General features: G+C 46.8%; 1 protein-coding gene across 2 annotated transcripts in view; it reads left to right on the top strand.

Annotated features, from left to right (window-relative positions):
* The window catches only part of pvrl2l (PVR cell adhesion molecule related 2 like), a 237,067-nt gene that overhangs the window by 135,597 nt on the left and 83,385 nt on the right, over positions 1-18,085 (top strand). Inside the window, exon 7 of one of the 2 annotated variants that reach the window (XM_079368122.1) lies at positions 10,320-11,182. The exons of the other annotated variant lie outside the window; for it this stretch is intronic. Within the exon in view, the coding sequence (XP_079224248.1) occupies positions 10,320-10,948 (629 nt within the window). The 3' untranslated portion in view covers positions 10,949-11,182. Of the gene's footprint in view, positions 1-10,319; positions 11,183-18,085 lie in introns of those variants that run through there. 2 annotated transcript variants of the gene reach the window in all.

Below are 18,085 nucleotides of genomic sequence, written 5' to 3'. Positions count from 1 at the left end.
CCCCCCCCCCCCGGACGTTTTAAAGACCGTCATTACTGAACGTAGCTCTCGCAAGAAAACGTGAAATAAACACGTAGTTCATCTGGATTTGGGTGGGGCATCGTTGCTGTCTCGATGTTTGATTTCCATCTTGATTCTCCTGATCAGATTCATGAGCAGGCACACGGAGGAGGAGGAGGAGGAGGAGGAGGAGGAGGGGGAGGAGGAGGAGGAGGAGGAGGAGAGCAGGGAGAGAGGTGGATAAAGGACCCCAAAGAAGAAAAAAAAAGAGGAGCGAGCGGCCTTAATCCCGTCTGCACTTTGTTTGCTGTTTTTCTCCCTCGCTGCCTCTCTCTCCTCTCGCTCTCTTTCAGGCTGCTTTGAAAGGATGGAAGCGATCCATCTGAAGTGAGCGAAGGCACGCACGCACATATTCATTTACCCCAATCTTCTTCTTCTTTTTTTTTTTTTCTTTCTCTCTTGGGCCACTTTAGCCCCTCAAAGTCCCCCCCCCCTTGTCTTTCACTCTTCCATCCCAGATTTGCTCAGAAATGAGTCACCCGACCGCAGACCGACCCATTTAGGAGGGAGGGAGGGAGCTGGGTGGGTGGGTGGGGGAGATGGATTGACTGTAAGTGGGCGAGAGAAGTAAAGAGAGATAGAGGGGGAGAGAAAGGGAGGCTGATGGCTGTTTTTCCCTCAGCTGGTTTTGTTGATCAGTATCAACAGCCAAGGTCTGGATCCAATCAGCTCCCTGCATTCAGCCAAGCAGAATCGGACTGAGAATATATTTGACAGTGCACAACACACACACACACACACACACACACACACACACACACAGAAGCAGTCATGTAAATTCAGTGGATAACGCAGCACAGACGGGCTGCACAGAAAAGAGAGCATTTACAGGAGTTTGCGATTATGAAACATAAATATGCTTGTGCACATACACTTCTCTTTGTGTGTGTGTGTGTGTGTTAGTGTGTGTGTTAGTGTGTGTGTGTCCATGCATATTAGCTCAGATCTGCACTGAATTAATGAAGCCACAGACATGTAGGTGTGAGACATCACACTAATTACGCCAGCAGTTCTGTAGCCGCGCCATCAATAATGTTCATTAAACTGCTGAACCCTCTCAAGTTGACGGCTCTGCATACGTGTGTGTGTGTGTGTGTGTGTGTGTGTGTGTGTGTGTGTGTGTGTGTGAGCGAGCACCACAGTTGGATGATGGATCGAGCATATTTGCATTAAATGCTTCTTTATGTGGACACGGCTGGCTGGCGGAGGCCATTTTTTATCATCTCTGTGGGTCCAAAGTTTGAAGCGAACAGCGAGGAGAACCGAAATAATGAATCATCATCTCAGTTTGGAGTTGGCGTCGTTCGAATGATTTACAGCCGGAGCGTCAGCGCGGTTTGAAGTCTGAGAGGAGCACGAGCTGACGCTAAGATTGATCCAAAAAAATCCAACCAAACAATCAGATTGGATTGATTATTTAAAGGATGGGACATCGAATCCTTCAGTGTTCCAGGTGTCACATGTCTCCAGAAAGAAAAGCATGTCAACATGTCTGAGCCAAGAACATGATGTTCTTCCAGCTGCAGGACGCAACAAAGACGGAGCACTTTAGTGGATATAAAAACACTGCTTTTGATTGATGACGCTGAGCGGATTCTCAGCTCTGCAGACGGATTGATCCCAGCGGGAATTTTAGCCGGAACTTATGTTTACTGATTCTCCACATTCAAAAAAACTCTCTGGATTCCGGTAATTCTCTAACCTGGCTGCATGCCGGCTTCCTGAAACGGTAAACAAGCTGGATGGAGGGTCCTTTTGTTTACAAGCTGGGGTTCATCTTGTAATCAGGCAGAACCTTTAAAAAAAAAAAAAAACTGTAACAAAGAGAAGTTGGCTCGTACTTGCAGAACAACAAAAGTCCTCAGGCAGACATGTGGAATCAAACCTACAATCTTTATGTTATGGGCTTGTCTGTGCAATCACAGGCCACCCTGCAGGCCCAGTGGGTAGTAAGTGCTCATTTTGAAAGTAGCAATCTGGGTTTGATTAGATCAGACTGACTAAATGCATGGCGTGTTCGACTGCAGACGTGTACCTGCACTGAGAGTCAAAGGCTAATTGTAGAAGCTTGCAGACGGCGGTGCGAGACAACCTGTGATCCCGTCCTCTCCAACCCTCCTTTAAGGTCAAAGCACTCTCTTCACATGAAACACCTTTTGCCAAGACGAACATAATTATCCACTGCTGCAGGTTGTCAGACAGCCCCGTGTCATCGTGCAGGAGGAGGGCGGAAAAAATCCTCAGATCCATTCCACGGTGGAAAAGTGTGTGTGGGCTCAGAAGAGCCTGAGCGTGCAAGGCTCTGTTGTCGGATGAAAGCGGCGCATCTGAAACGCTTTTTCAAGTGTTTCGATTGTAACACCCACATGTATGAACTTCAAATTAGGTGCGAAGGCTCAAATGTCTCAAACAGTTCCAACACAAGGAACCAACGACGAGTTTAGAAACCGAGCAGGCGAAAGAAAGCTCGAGGAGAAGGCTGTTTTTTTGTTGTTTTTTTTTTAAACATTGAAGCGAAACCTTGGATGATAATTGGACCTTAGATCACTCCTGCTGTCTGGTTCGAGAGCGTTTACCCTCGAAGAAAGAAAACTGTGATCGCCTGCTGCAAGTCGGCCTTTTGAAAAACCTCCGTCGGCCGTGACTGTTTTGGAAATTTCACAAATTCTCCCGAATGTGACGGCACAAAGAAGTCGACTCAACACTGCTCTGATTGAGTCCTGGATTAACCCCTCAACGAGACGCCGGTGCATGCGTAAGCTCAGAGTGTCTTCAAATATAATATATATATATATAATATATAAACTGAACCTTCATGTCACCTGACAAGAAAACTTCATTTGATTACTTAAAAAAAAATCCAAGAATTCAGACTTTATTTTTTCCACTTTTCACTAAATCAAACACTGACGTTGTTTATTTATTTAGTAAGTAAGTTAGTCTTTATTTATAAAGCACTTTTAAAATAATTAGTTATAATGTGCATTACAAATGCAAAAAGTAAAAACAGTAAAACATACACAAAGAAAGAAAAATAAATAAAAACATGCAAAAACTTTTATTTTAGGTATATTTGAAAGGTGTACAAAAAAGAAACCAAGCTAACGTAACGATGTCATCGGCGTATCACGATATCGTAACAGACGTCTTACGGACTTCTGGAACACATCTTAAAATGTGTTTAAGATGAATTCAAACATGATCACGTCAAAAAAAAAAACAAAAAAAAAAACGGCGCAGATGTCGCGTGTTTACGGCGATCGTCGGCCAATCGCTAAACGGCTCCAACTGTAACCGCTAACAGTCTGAGTTTATACACTACACACGTTTCATATCAGCTCCTCAGCTCGTCTGGATGTTGTTTGTGGATATGCATGAACTCAAAATCAATACCCGGCCTCCATTTGGTTGGCTCCATTTTTATTGCTGCGTTTTACAACAGCACATTTAATCTGCACTCAGTAAAAACTCAGCTGCAGTTTATTCCCTCCGAGGTCGCTGTGCTCCGCTGTATGTTCAGACTCTCGTTCATCAAGTGTGCAAGTACAGGCTGTAATTTGTGTGCGTTCACATTTTAGGTGGAACGACCTGCAGAGTGTGAGTGAGTGAGTGTGTGTGTGTGTGTGTGTGTGTGTGTGTGTGTGTGTGTGTGAGTCTTTTATGGTGAGCAGCAGCTGGATGCTAACGGATGAAGAGCGGGAGTAGGAAGTCGGGGGGGAACCTCGTGAAGTTCACGACCTCTGCAGGGGGCACAGAGTGAGAAAGGGATTTAATGAGTGTGTGGAGTGCTGTGTGTTTATCACTGTGTGTTTATTTGAAGCTCATGTTTGCATTTTGTCAAGTTTGAGTGTGTGTTTCTCTGCAGGATTAAAAAAGCAGCATAGATGAGCTTTCAAGGTGAAAAGGGCGAACGAGAATTCAGCCATTCTTTGCTTTGTGTGCAGCCCTTCTTCCCATCCTCTCTCTCTCCAACTGTCCCTCTTGTTCTCCTTCCTGTCTGTTTGTTCTGTAGTTCTCACTCCATCTGCTCGCTCTGTGTCAGAAAGCATCCATTTAAAATCCCGAGAGCCTCAGAGGAGCGAGCGCAGAAAGGCTCAATGGTCCCCCAAAAAATGCCCCAAAAGTCATTCTGACTTTTTCCTCTCTCTCTCGCTCGCTCGCTCTTTCTCTGTCTTGTTCTGTGTGGTTTACAGTTTAGTTTTTCCTTTTTTTTTTTATTGCCTCCTCTTTTGGAGCAGACTCTTGTGATTTCCTCGCTGATGAAAAGCAGAAGGGGGAAAAAGAGAGCCGGAGATGAAAAGCACCGGCTCGAATCCGTGATGAAGAAACGGAATTGAAGACGATTTCTGATTTTTTTCTTTATCTCTTTTTTTAAGGCAGGAAATGTCCTTCCTCGCTGCAGCATCATGGGGGCTGCATGTGAAAATGCATGAGATCGTCATGGAAACACCGGGGGTGGGATGCAGGAGGGGCAAGGTGACGCCTGTGTGAGAGTTTGATAGAGGGTCAAAGGAAGTGTGTGTGTGTGTGTGTGAAGATCAGGGGTAATCAGGGATAATTGAATATACAGTGAGGCTGTCAGTGTTTGTCTGTGTCATTAAGGGTGATTAAGCTGTGTGTGTGTGTGTGTGTGTGTGTGTGTGTTTGAGATGTTTTACAGCTGTGACGGGTCAGAAAGACACTGAAGGCTTTGACTCGCATTTCTCTAAAAGGTTTGATTAAGAGTGTGTGTGTGTGTGTGTGTGTGTGTGTGTGTGTGTGTGTAAATAAAGTGAGTGTGCACTTTGCGTCGGGGGTCAGTGTGTAATGTGTGTAATGTGTGTGTGGATGTTTTCATGCATTTATTTGTGTGTCAGCTTATTAAGAAGAAACGGAGAAACATAAAACTAGCATCGAGCGTGATGATCCCTTTAATGTGATTTAAACGTCCAATCAAACGGATAAACTGTAAACGGATACACGGCGGCGGGTTGGCGTCGATCGTGTGGCTTGTTTGCCCGAGGTTACGTTAGCGCTACGTTAACATATTACCGTTTAGCTAGCTTGTCAAAACCGCTGATCAGATCGATGAAGCGTAACGGTCATGATGTCAAAATCAACCGGCCGCGGTGACGTTAGCTTGTAGCGTAGCGTTAGCTTTTTACTTCTCTTAACTCTTCAAACTTCACCTGTAAAGATCATCCAGCTGAACTAAACAGAAACGTGTGTTTGACACAGAGACTTTAAACTCTGGTTTGAACCCGTGGAGGGTCGGGACAGACCTTTTTTTCCAGTCTATCGAGTTTGAACAGGAAGTAGATACTCGGTTTAAGACTTCAGGCTTCGTCTTATTAATCATGACTCTGAACGACACTGCACACATGGTCGTGTTCATCCTCCGTCCATTGGTCCACTGATGTATGACACATGTTCATATTGTGCTTTGACGTCGTGTCCTTAAAAAGGAAATGTTCCTGGAAACCCGAGCAGCGGAGCGCTTCGTCTTCTTGGAATAAACGTCATTCAGCTGCACGTTAGTCGTGTCCTGGGTTTGAACCTTTCCTGTGCTCGATCAGCTGTTATCAGCTGCTCCATTATCTCCCCCATGATGACGAACCATATTCATGATGTGTCTTCGTCCCGTCGGCTCGGTGCACAAGGAGAGAATCGGAGATAAGATCTCCTAACATGCTTCAAAGTCAGGAAGGAAACATTTAGCTCCAGCGAGAAATCCTCCTCCGACTGTACATCTGTGATTTCCAGTCTCAGCTGCCTCCGGGTCCCATTAACCCTCCGTGATACCGTTTAGCCTCGCCCTCACCTCCCCCCCCCCACCCCCCCCCCCCCCCCCCCCCCCTCCACCTCCGCTCACATCTGCTGGGACTCTGAGCCTCGCAGACACACCGCCGCTCGCACACGCACGGAGGGGAAACCAACGCTCTTTTTCACAGTTTGTTTACGGCTTATTTATTTTTAAACAGTGCGGAGCTCATTGAGGTTATTTCTACCCGACAATAATCATTTTTCCGAGCGTTCATAGAAACTTCCGGGGATAAAAAAATAAATCTGAAGCCAGTTTTTTTTTTTTTTTTTTTTTTAAAGCACAAACACAATCACGAGAAGCGGCAACAGTTTATCATTCATTTGTGTAAAAATGATTCCCCCGCCGTCTCCCGTGGCAACAGTTAAGATGTGGAGAGTCGGAGAGAGTTTCTGCACTCAGAAGCAGAAGAGATATTTTCACTGTGATGAAGGCTTAATGATGAAAGAGCACTTCTGCACCTTGTTTACTGACTTCTTTTCTCTCTTTTCTTCACGCCTCATGAACGTGTAATCCTGGAAGGCCGGCGGGTTTACGTTGGACAAATATAACCACGGGAACTCCAAACTTAGAACGAGAAGCTAACGTGACACGCTAGCAGCTCGGGTTTGCACGTAGTCTTTGATTTAGTTTGTCTGACGCGTGCGCGAGCAAATGTTTTAGACATTTTGAACATTTGTTGCTGATGTTCTGGAGCAGCTTTCAGTCCTGTTGAGTCTTCGTCTCCTAATTCAGATTCTTGAATTTTTACAAACCTGCTCGACTTTTATCGGGAGGCGTCGCAGCCGGGATCAACATTTAAAAAAATATGAAATTTATTTCGGTCGAATCTCTCTTTTATACCTTCTTTTTAATTTCAGGGTCATTTCATATGTTTAGGAAGTGTATTTTTGTCGTTGAAGTGGTATGATATGTGCTGATTTTTATTCGCTAGTCACTAGTGGCGAGTCCAGGCGGGTCTCCAAGGTCGGCATGAGCCCCCCTTGAACTTCATTGGCTAACTCAGGTACCAATGAAGTTTAAAATCCAGCCTGTGTTGTAACAGACAGCTCACAGTTCCCAGTGTTTGCTATTTTGAAAATCAATTAAATCAAGTTACCTGCACATTTAAGTACCTTCTAGTTTGACTTTATTCACTCATGTTTTGTATTTAGATATTTGTCTGACTCTCCTCAGAGTCTGCTGGTCTTTGTTGATTTTCAGTCGAGTCGAGTTGAAGGTGTTTTGATGTCAGGATCGTATTTTCATCGGTGCTCTTTTTTAATAAGTCTCGTCCTTGACCGAGAGCTGCTTATTAATTAGGATTCCCAGTGTGGAGCTTTTCCAGTCGCTGCCTCCAGCTTATCAAAACGCTCTCCGTGTTTATCAGAAAAAAGACAGAGGAGGTGAAGACCATCAACAAAAGATGATTTAGATTCCTCGTCTTTCACCCCCCCTCCCCCTTCAGTCTTTGTCTCTGTAAGTCTTTCCACCTTTCCTCCTCACAACACAAATCTTCTCATTTCGATGATCCCTACAGCTGTGAAAGTAACCGAGTAGAAACAGAGACTTTTCACAGCCCCCCCCCCCCTAATCTTCTCCATGTACATGACACTAATACAGAGACTGATATAAGCTCCCCTGCCTCTCTCTGTGACATTTATCACCGTGCTTCTTAATGCAGGAAGGCGGATACTGTTGATGAAAAATAAGGATGACAAGCATGGCCTATTTTCCTGCTAACGATAGTCTGTCGACTTTTTTTTTTTTTTAGGAGCGAGGGAATAGAGCCGTTTTTATTTTTATTTTTTTCTTTAGTTGACGGGGTTTTGTATCAGACGTTGATCGCGCCCCCTTTTTTTTTTTTGTCGCAGCCCGTCCAGGATCCGCTCGACTTGGAGATCGTAATGAGTGATGTCAGAGAACGCCTGCGGAGAAGCGTCTGCTAAAAAAGACGTTTTATCAGAGCGTCTCTCATCAGATCGACATCGAACGTCCAAATGGAGTCACGGTGAACTCGCGCTGTCACACGCCGCCATCGATCCCGCGTGATTTAACATGTTTACCTCGCTCCGTTTATAAACCCAGAAATCTGCTGACGACGGTCGCTGCGTCAGATTAGACTATCATGAAGTCGTCACGTGACTTCACAGACCGACTACACAGAGGTGTTTTATTTACTCTATCTTTATTTTACATCTCAGAGAGAGGCAGGGGAGCTTATATCAGTCTCTGTATTAGTGTCATGTAGTGTCAATTAATATGAAAAAAATCATTACTGCAAATATACCACCGTTAGCTAAACGGCTAATTTTCATCTGCTGTTCGGGGCTCAAAAAAAATAAATGAAAGTTTCTTAAAGCTACAAATGGAAAAATAACGTGGCAGTAATTAAACCACGCACGCCAAACAAGAAGCAGCCAGACAAATAGTCATGTGACGGCAGTGGAGTGAAAAGGGGCGGGACTAGACGACACCTAAAAGTGCATAAACGTTTATGCGAAACATCGTGCAGTTTTTTTATGCCATGTTGGTCGCAGTGAGTCGCCTCGGTGTAACATCAAAATATATACGGCAAAAAATGGATTCCCGACCTTTTTGTGACGATTGAATGCATCGACGAATACTTCTCTAAACGGCGCCCAATATTCCCGTGACCACGATCACACTCCCGTGTGTGAGTGGGGTCATGAAGCTAAACGAGGGCGCCAGCTCTGAAGGACCTCAGAGGGGGCTTCCTTCTTAAACAGAATGACTGCACTTGATTTAAGAGAGGCATCAGCCCGTCTCTCACTCAGGCACACGACTAATGCGGCGAACGCTGAAGATGTCGATGGCACGATAAGTATAAATAACGTCTCTGGCCCGCGTGCTGCGTCTCCGTGCCAGGCTGTAAGTTTTCAGGGAGACAAAAAGTAGGGCAGGCAAAGTTGGATTCATCACCCTTAATGCCTTCTGTCACTTCAATTGGAAAATTTCGCCAGACACTGTCCCCTAATTTAGACATCATATCCTGTCCCAAGAGTCCCGCCTCCCTCCCACTATCCGTCTGTCTCACCCTGGTGCGTCCCCCCCATGTGAGAGCGGGGCGAACGTGTCCTTTTAACACGTCTGCTCGCCCCTCTCTCTCTCTCTCCATCACTAAAAGGAAAACGTCCTCCTAGTTTCCCTCGTCTCGCTTGATTCCTCTCCCCTTTCATCGCCTCTCTTTTCTCCTCCGCTGTCAGAAGGAACCGTTTGGCTGAATCACAGCCTCCCCCCCTCCCCTCCCCCCCCCTCCCCCCCTCCCCTCCCCCCCCTCCCCTCCTGCTGGTTCTGTTAGCTTAACTCTCACTCGTCGGATCATACAGATCTTTATTTGATGTCGGATGTGATTTCGTTAAAAGGGAAATAAGTGCGTCATTTCCTCCCTGGTGCTGCCCGGGAACGTCCCCCCCCCCCCCCACATGGCGCTCAGCTCAGCCAAACTCGAGCCGTTTGATTGGCGGTCTCTGCTGTGTTTTGCCAGCAGCGTTGGCAGAGCCTCGCTTGTTATTTGCATAAAACAGGAAAAAGGGTTCAAATTTCCCTGCTGTTCTGCGTTCCGCTGCCCTCGCTGCACCCCAAAGAAAAAAATCAGCACGCTATTCACAAAAGGAAGGGAGAAAACATTCGCCGGCCATGTGCGGCTCAACACTCGTCCTTGCCAGTTTCGACGCTTCCTCGTCTCGCCCGGCGTGAGTCCACTCACTCAGATCTGAGCCGGGCCTCTTCTCTCTCTCCGGGCCCTGCAGAGAATCCTCTCAAAAAACCCGTCCTGGCACGAGTCGTGCTCCGCAGTGGGAACCTTTTTACCTCTGTGTGCTGTCGATCAGTGCGATCTGGACTCGGTCCTGGGTGGACAGCGGGCGATCACTCTGCCCTGTGGTTTGCCTGGCTGACTGATAAGAGGGGCGTGGGGAGGAGGCCGGAGGAAGGAGGACGAGGAAGTGGGCGTAATTAGGGTAAAAAAGGAAGGATAACACTGTGGCGTGACTGCCTGTCTGTCCTCTGTGTCCGTCTCTATCTGTGTCTGTGGCTCTGCCGGGCCCGTACTTTAACCCGTGGCGACGACAGCACGACTCGCTTTTGGCCGCCGCTGCTGTTAACTCATCTCTCTCTCTCTCTCTCTTATTGTTGTTTCAATCTGCGACTTGAAACACGAGTGGGGGGAAAGAAAAGGCAAACTTGGCTCACACCAGCATGAAGTGTAGAACAAAGGATCGTTACAGTTGTTAAAGGCTTGTCTCCGGCTGGCGGAGGGGGGCGGGGCCACAGAGAATCGAGTGCCAGCAGCTGGACTGACTTGTGTGTGTAGAGAGAAAAATGTCTGCGAGTCCCTTTCAGCCTGATCCCAGCAGCGACTGACTTACTACACACACGTAGAAGACGACACCACAACTTTCATCAATTCCTGCCCTCTTTTTTTTTTTTCTTCCCATTTTTCCATCCCCCTCTGCAGAAGCCCCGGAGGATCCGTCCAGCGCCGGCGTTGTGGCGGGCGCCATCATCGGATCCCTCCTGGCGCTTCTTTTGGTTGTCGCGCTCATTGCCGTTCTCCTGACCCGATGTCGCCGGCAGCAGCGGCGCGGCTACCCGAGCAGCGGGGACTCTATGGCAACCGGCAGCGGCGGCAGCAACTGCGGAGATTACGGCAACAAAGCCCGCCTGCTTTTCAGCGGGACGTCCAACATGAGCAGTAAAAACGGGACGGGCGCCGCCAACAACAACGGGCCCATTTACACGTACCGGGAGGGCTGCGACGCCACGGGAACGCTAACGGAAAAGGCCAACGACTTCCACCACCACCATCTCCACCACGCGTCCGTCGGCAACCCGCCTTCCGCGCACGACATCCTCCTCAGCGGCGATATGGACGAACCCGAGAGAGGGAAGTTCGACCTGGACGACAGCATGGAGGAAGAGGAGGAGCGGTACGATCGCTTCGGAGGCGGGAACATGCTCCCTCCTGCTTATCACGTGCGCAGAGGCCACGGCGGGGAAGAGGAGGTGGACGTTTACCTCGACGACGACGACATGGAGTCTCAGAGAGACGGCTCCGTCATTTCCCGGACTGCCATTTACGTCTGAGGACGCGAAGGAGAGCGAAGGAAAGGTGACGGCTGAGCAAAGGAGGCGGCGGCGGATGAAGAGGGGAGTTTGAGGCCCCGCCCCCTTTTCTGCCACCAAAGAAATCAACATCGCTTCCATCAGCGAAACAACACGCCGCCCTGCTTCACCCGAGTCACGAGACGCCGTCTGTGAAATCATCTCTGCTCCGTCATTTTATAGAAAAAAGAAAAAAAGGAAAAAAAAAAAAAAGAAGGAAAACTCAAAGAGTGAAATGTTGTGACGCCGATTAAGACAAACTCGTGATGGCAGTCGTGCTCCGTGGCTGAACATGTGACTGTGTTTAACTGTGTCATGGAGACACCTTTCATTCAGCGTCAGACAGATGTTACTAAAATGGGAGGAAAAAAAAAACAGCGACTCGGACGCAACGCCGCTTCATGCTAGCTTGTCGTTTCTTCAGCTTTGCCAAACGTGTGACTGTCGAGTGGCTGCGTTTGTTTGTAATTTATAAGACGTAACCTGCAAAGCAATGGGAGCACAATAACCACTATTCCAACATGTACGGTATTTCAAACCGCCTTCCTGATATCATGACTCAGCAAAAAAAAAATTTAAAAAAGGAAGTGTCCAAACAGCTGTGGAGGTCGTGTCCTCCGTGCTGCACACGCCGCCTCCTCCCTGCTCCGTGCAGAACGGACTTTTTTTCGGGGGCTTAAAGTGACTCGGGGTTCCTGCCTCGCCCGATGGCGCCGGCGGGTTTTCCAGACGGGCGGCGTTCGAGCATCATATCAGTGTGTGCTAATGTGTGGCTGGCTGTGGTGTTAATGATGTGCAGCATCTATATATTGGGCGTCGTCTGACTATAGCACAGTTGTTGTTCTCGTCGTTGTTGTTGCTGTTGTAGATGTTGTTGCTGTTGTTGTTGTTGTTACTGTCGTGTGATGGTGTCGATCTCGCACCAGGAGCCTCGGGGGTTTCACACGGCGCCATGTCGGGTCCTTAATGACTCTTTAATGGGTAAAAAAAAAAAATTGATGTGAATTTCTTTACTTCTGTTTTTGTTTTTTTGTTTTTTTTAATCTCTGCTTACTTTTCTTTTGTCTCTTTGCTTTACCGTCTCTCTCTCTCTCTCTCTCGTTAGCTCGCCCTTCATTAACATAATGGGCGGCTTCGACGGGCGCCGCAGAGGACGGGGGTTAACTTGTATTTCGTAGGTCTATGTGGGTCACAACTCCCCCAGCTTTTTGTGGGAGACGTTGTATTTCATGTGTTCATTGTCCACCCCCCCGCAGAATGTTCTTAAATGTTCCGGATTATTCCGCCGCCGTCGGTCGTCTGGATTGGACGCAAAGACGGCGTCTACATGACACATTTCAAAAGGAGATTTCAGAAGCTTTTTTTCAGGGTGGAGATGAAAGTGTCTCCAAAGATGGAGGACGGTTCATCCAGCTCGCCAAAACTTTACTGGACAAATTGCTTTTTTTTTTTTTTTTTTTTTTTTCAGATTGAATATTTGTTGCAACATTTTCGCTAACGTTTAAAAAACGTGAGGAGAACAAAGACGCTGGTCTTACATGATGTTACTGAAACGTAAATGCCTTATTAAAGCTCCTGTGAGGAGTTCTCAGTAAACATTTTATAGCTTCTGCAGGAGCGACTGAAGCAGCAAAGATGCAAAGTGTACGTCGAATGTTTGGCAGCACGTTTGAGTCCAAAACAACAGTGCATCGTATCGTACCGCTTTGCCACCGGGGGGCGCCAAACATGAAACAAACAAAAAGTCCTCACAGGAGCTTTAAGTCTCTCTTTTTTTTTTTCTTCAGAGGAATGCAAATGAGCAGAAGCTGAATTATTACAGGTGGTTTTGAGGTTATACAGGGAGCTGGTGATCTGGCTTACGGGGCTTTTTCCTGGTGGGCGAACTTCCTTTAAGATAAAGAAGTTTTACCGATAACCGACCCACAGAGCAGCGGCCACGGCACTATAGCTAGTTTTTGTAATCGCAGCTGCTGCTGCACCCTCCTCTCTCCGATCAGGAAGTGTTCAAACGAATAAAGGTCAGAAATAGAAGGACTGGGAAGTCTGAGAAGATTATAAAAGAGTTTTAATCAGGCAGGTTGCAGAATGCCACGTGTGGTGGAGAGAGGACCAGGATGTGCACAAGTCTCAGTGCTAACACGTTAGCTAAACAGCTGATCCTGATGTCGTGGTCAGAAAATGTTTTCTTCAGTCCAGTTTGACTAAAAGTTTTTTTGGGGGGTAAAAAAAAAAAGCAGCTCCAGAGAAGTTACCAGAAAGTCGACTGGTATCTCATGTTTCCGAATCATCTCAGCTCACCACGTCACTTTACACACACACAGTGTTTGAATGATGCAGTATCTGGTCGTTGGAGTCATTTTGCAGTAATGTTAGAAAAAATCTAAAATAAAGCAGTAAAATGAATATATATATTGATGGGTTGTTTTTTCTTCTATGTGTTAAAGGGAGCGTGACAGTCTGACTTTATGAGGCCGTCAGTCTTTATTCATGTCTCATAATGTTGTCAGCGTAAACTGTGACTACAATCATGATGTTCTTCATCATATCTGATGATGAGTTCTGAGATCTGACCTCCAGTTCAAACGTTGAGTTTTGGATTCAAGTGTTGACGTGTGTTTTCAGCTCCTCGGGGTGCACGCATGCTCCACGATCAGGACGGCTCGACTCATGTTTGAGACACTATCATGTTTTCCCCAAGTGGAGAATATGTTGTGATTTATGATTCGTCTAAATGTTCAGGATTTTTACCCTCAAACTGCAGAATTCGGAGTCACTCTTGTTTCATCTCGCTCCAGCAGAGTTGTCCTTTATTTGACCAGCTCTCCTTTTTATCCCGGGGGGGCGAGGGGGGGAGGGGGGGGGGTTTCTTGCAGCGCCACATTTCACTAACAGTCGACTGCGATCCCGACTTTGGTGCCTAATTAGTCCGCGAGTCTTGTAGCGAGCGTGCACCCTTAGTGAGAAAACTCATCATGAGTCATAACTTTTTGTTTTTGCACAACCCATTTTCAATAAAAAAAAAACCTTTCAGAAACAACTCTCTGTGGAGTCGCTGGTAATTAATTAAGCCGAGGCGTCTGATGGGTCTATAAATACCACGCTCCCTCACCTCTTCCTCTCCTCAGCACTTTTCTCAGCACCTGCTCGGGGAGATTTAGCTTCCTCGACAGATCTGCCACGGGACACCAGGCCGCTTTCTGCTTACCGAAGGAGAACGGCGACAACAGCCTCCCCTCAGGTTGAGACACGAGCGTGCGTTCACACCTGGAAGCTGCAGGTTGCATCACTGTGCGTCTGCTGTGCAGCCCAAATATAGGCCAGACTTCAAACCTCTTAATTACATCTGTTACAGTGTCTGACTGACATCTGATCCACGGGCCTGTGCTGTGTGGAATATCGGATTCTCACACGCGTGCAGAACAAGATCGGAGGAGCTCACAGGAGCTTTAAAAACAGACGTGTAAGGCTGCAAGCATCACGGGAAAACTCGTGACAACTCGGACAAAAAGATGGCCGTCATATTTAATCCGTTTCTGTCACAAAAAAAGTTTGTGATTTATTTCTTTTGTTGGGCTTCCTGAGATTTTTTTTTGTTCAACGGAACGGTGACGATATCAGACGATGGCCGGCCATCGGTGACCATCGTTCATGTTTTTAAAAAAAACCATGTGTGTTTTGTGTTGCCGTGGCGACGGGCAGATTGGTAAATCTTTTGATTACGCTGTGGAACGTGTTTATATCTTATCACAATCACAGCCCAGAAGAATCTGATGTCCTCCAGTCCCGATCCAAAGATTACTTTTACATTTTGCTTTCAACGTGTTTTTGTTTGTTTTTTTTTTGTCGTTTTTCTGCCGACGTCTTTACGTCTTCACGCCGCGTGCAAATGAGAGCAGAGAAGTTTGGTGACATTCACGTCTTCAAACAAAACGTCTCCTCCAGAGAGATGTGCAGCTATAAAACACTCTGAACGTTAAAACCATTAAAGATAATTCAGATGAGACGGACAGTAATGGGAGCTGAGAGAAGAGAGAGGTTCTTGAGATGTGAGCCAATAAGAGACGATCTGAAAACTTAAAAAAAAAAAAAAAAAAAAAAGCTGTCTTTATCTTGAGGAAACTTTGACTTCAACCTTGAAACAACCTTTTTGAAAATCAAACGATGTGCCATGAGATTGTTTATCTTTGATCAGAATAAATCAGATGTAATCGCTCTTAAATGAGACATTCGGCTCTTTTAATTGGCTGTTTTGTTGTGAGCAGATCAGGCGCTCGGTTTAGTTTAAAAAGCGGGGCGGGCTTGTTACAAACTTTTCTCTCTGATCTTTAGCCTGCTGCCCGGCCTCACACGGAGGACTGCTCTGGGGAGGCTGCAAGTCCTGAACGCCAACCTCTGTAAAGCCTTGTCCTCGCTGCCTTGCCTGTGCGGCGCCCATGTTAAGCAGAGGATGCCGTAACAGGTCACTCAGCTCTGTCAGAGGGAAAGAGAGTGGAACGCAGAGAGGGGAGGCTGGAGGGAAGAGCTCATGCTGCATCAGGGGAATAACAAATAGGCCGGTTGAGAGGGAGAGGGAGAGCGAGAGAGAGAGAGAGAGAGGGAGGGAGGGAGAAACAGACTTTTCTCTTCTCAGATCAGAGCAATCGGGAGTTAAAAAAGACGAGCCTGAACAGAAAGTGAAACCTCTCCCCTGCTGCGAGGATGAGAGAACTCCACCACTTTTCTTTTTTTCCCCCTTCCACCTGAGACAGAGAACATTTTGAAACGCAGTCAATTATTCACCAGCGAGCCTGGAGTTAGGTTTGTTACTCGTTGAGCCCAATTGGTCGGCTGCAGCGTGCAGATGACAGAGACTGAATAAAAGATTGGCAGGATGGGATTTACAGCCTTCCACTATGAACGCCTGGAGGTGAGAAGAAAGCCTCCGAGGAGTGTTTCTCCCGTGCTTCACCTCCTCGTCATGAAGGGGAATTGGCTGCTTTCTCAACTCGGCCAATTAGCAAAAAAAATAAATAAAAGGCCCTGTTTAGCCTTTCTGTGCGTTGACTATCAGTGACAGATCTGTTTAATTGTAAAGAAATGTTCAGCACTCTGGGGACGACGTTGCAGGGGCGGAATTGTATATATCCTCCTCTCCTTTTATTCCCTCTCTCTCTCTCTCTCTCTCTTTGCTTCAGCTTTAGCACTCGGTACAAGCTGTTCCCTCCATGTTTAATTCAGCAGGAGCCATGAAAGTGTTCAGCATTATCTCGCCGGCTTCCAGGGAAGACGGCGAGATTGGTGAAGAGAAGTGACAGAGGAGTGGGGAGCGGAGTGAAGAGACGAGGAAGAAGAGGCCTATTAGTTATCAAGCTGGCCTTTTGTTGTTAATCCAGTTAAAGCCGAGCCTCTGCCAGGCCAGCTGAGACTCGGGCACCAGTGGATGAAGTTTCCTCCTCCCAGCGCTGCTTAGAAGAGATCTCATTGTACTCTGAAACCAATTTACTCAACACTTCAGCGGCTTTTTTTTCTGCCTCTCGGGGTCCCTTCCTGCTCTTCTGCAGTGTTCTGTGTGACACCTCGGGCTGACCGTCTGTCATGATATAGATACCTTCCATGCAGCCGTCTTTGATTTCGGCAGTTTCAGCTCTGTCCATGGATTCTATGGATGAACCTGCTTGTTTAAAAAAAAAAAAAAGCTGCGTCTGAACATACGGCTAAAACAATACAAGATTTAAGATTAGTCACATGCTCATGCAGATGTGTGCTGCAGGCCGTGCAATAACAATAAACACTCTGCAAAAGAAAGAACGAGAAATCATGAACAAAACCAGTTAAAGAGAATAAGAAACAGGAATGCTAACGTCTAAAAGTGGAGTTATACAGTCTGTTTGAAATATTGTTGCAATGCCGGAGGTCCATACTGAAAGTTTCATGAGGTGAACGCATGTTGGCGTGATCTCAGGATGAGTCTGCAGGGGGCGCTAAACAGCTTGTTCTGCAAATCACGCCACAGCTCTGCGATATGAAACGGAGAGTTTCACGAGAAAAAGCTTCAAAATGTCTTCATCAGGCGCTGAAACCTCCCCTGGCAGCCCTGCAGCGTTTTGTCCCAAGAGCTAGCCAATCAGAAGAGAGTGGGGCACGTGGGGGGAGGGGGAAGGGGTGGGGCTTCTACAGGGGGGCGTGGTCTACAGACGCCCTCATTCAGTGGAGAAGATGAAATGGGAGTCCTGGAGAATGTCATTAATGAACAGATTGTAAAGAGCTCTTTATTCCAGCGGAGTTAAAAGCTGACATAATGAGAGCTTCACATCTTTGATGGGCGACCCCGACACGGACGTTCAGACAAAGAGTGTTTTGTCCGGTTGCTTTTCTTCACTTCCTGTTCTTCCTAATGGTTGGACACATTTAAGCTTTTTATCTGCTCTCGCTTTGACGAGCTGCCGTCTGAATGAAGAGTGTCTTTGACTTGAGCAGAAAACAGGCCTGACTTCATGCGCTGCCAACACGACACGCCGCTTCCACCCGACCATCACTTCACTGTTCTTTTTGAGCTTTCATGTAACGTAGCTTTTAACCTCTCTTCAACCCGAGTGTTTCTTCAGATTTTTTTTTTTCAGGACCAGACCTGGAAAAATGTGGCCAAAGCACGGAGTTCTTTTTGGCAGTAACACAAGGCAGAGTGATGTAACTTTGAACATCTCACACACACGAACAGTCGCTCTCCTGAAGAGCTGAACACAAAGTCCCACGTGTCAAATCTGAAGGGGTTACCTTCAGCCTTTACCTTCTCCATCTTTTTTTTTTTTTTTTTTTTTAAGGTTTATTTTTGGCCTTTTTCGCTTTTATTGATAGGACAGTGGATAGAGTCGGAAACAGGGAGAGAGTGGGGAGAGACATGCGGGAAAGTGGCCACAGGTGGCGCTGCCGCTGCGCTATCGGCGCCACCACCTTCTCCATCTTTTATGGTTTGTGACCTTTTGTCCTCGGTGCCTCTCATCTCAGAGGAGCTCAGTCTTATTGCTGTGAAAAATAACAGTTTTCACTAGAACCTGAGTAGTCGGATATTTGTATTTGTAAAAAGGTATTTTTCACACTTTTATTGACGAACATTTGAATACACAGACTCACACGCTT

Source organism: Symphodus melops (assembly GCF_947650265.1).
Source record: "Symphodus melops genome assembly, chromosome: 18".
Taxonomy (NCBI): domain Eukaryota; kingdom Metazoa; phylum Chordata; class Actinopteri; order Labriformes; family Labridae; genus Symphodus; species Symphodus melops.
Note: the sequence above shows the minus strand (reverse complement) of the source record. Positions and strands in the feature narration are given on the sequence as shown.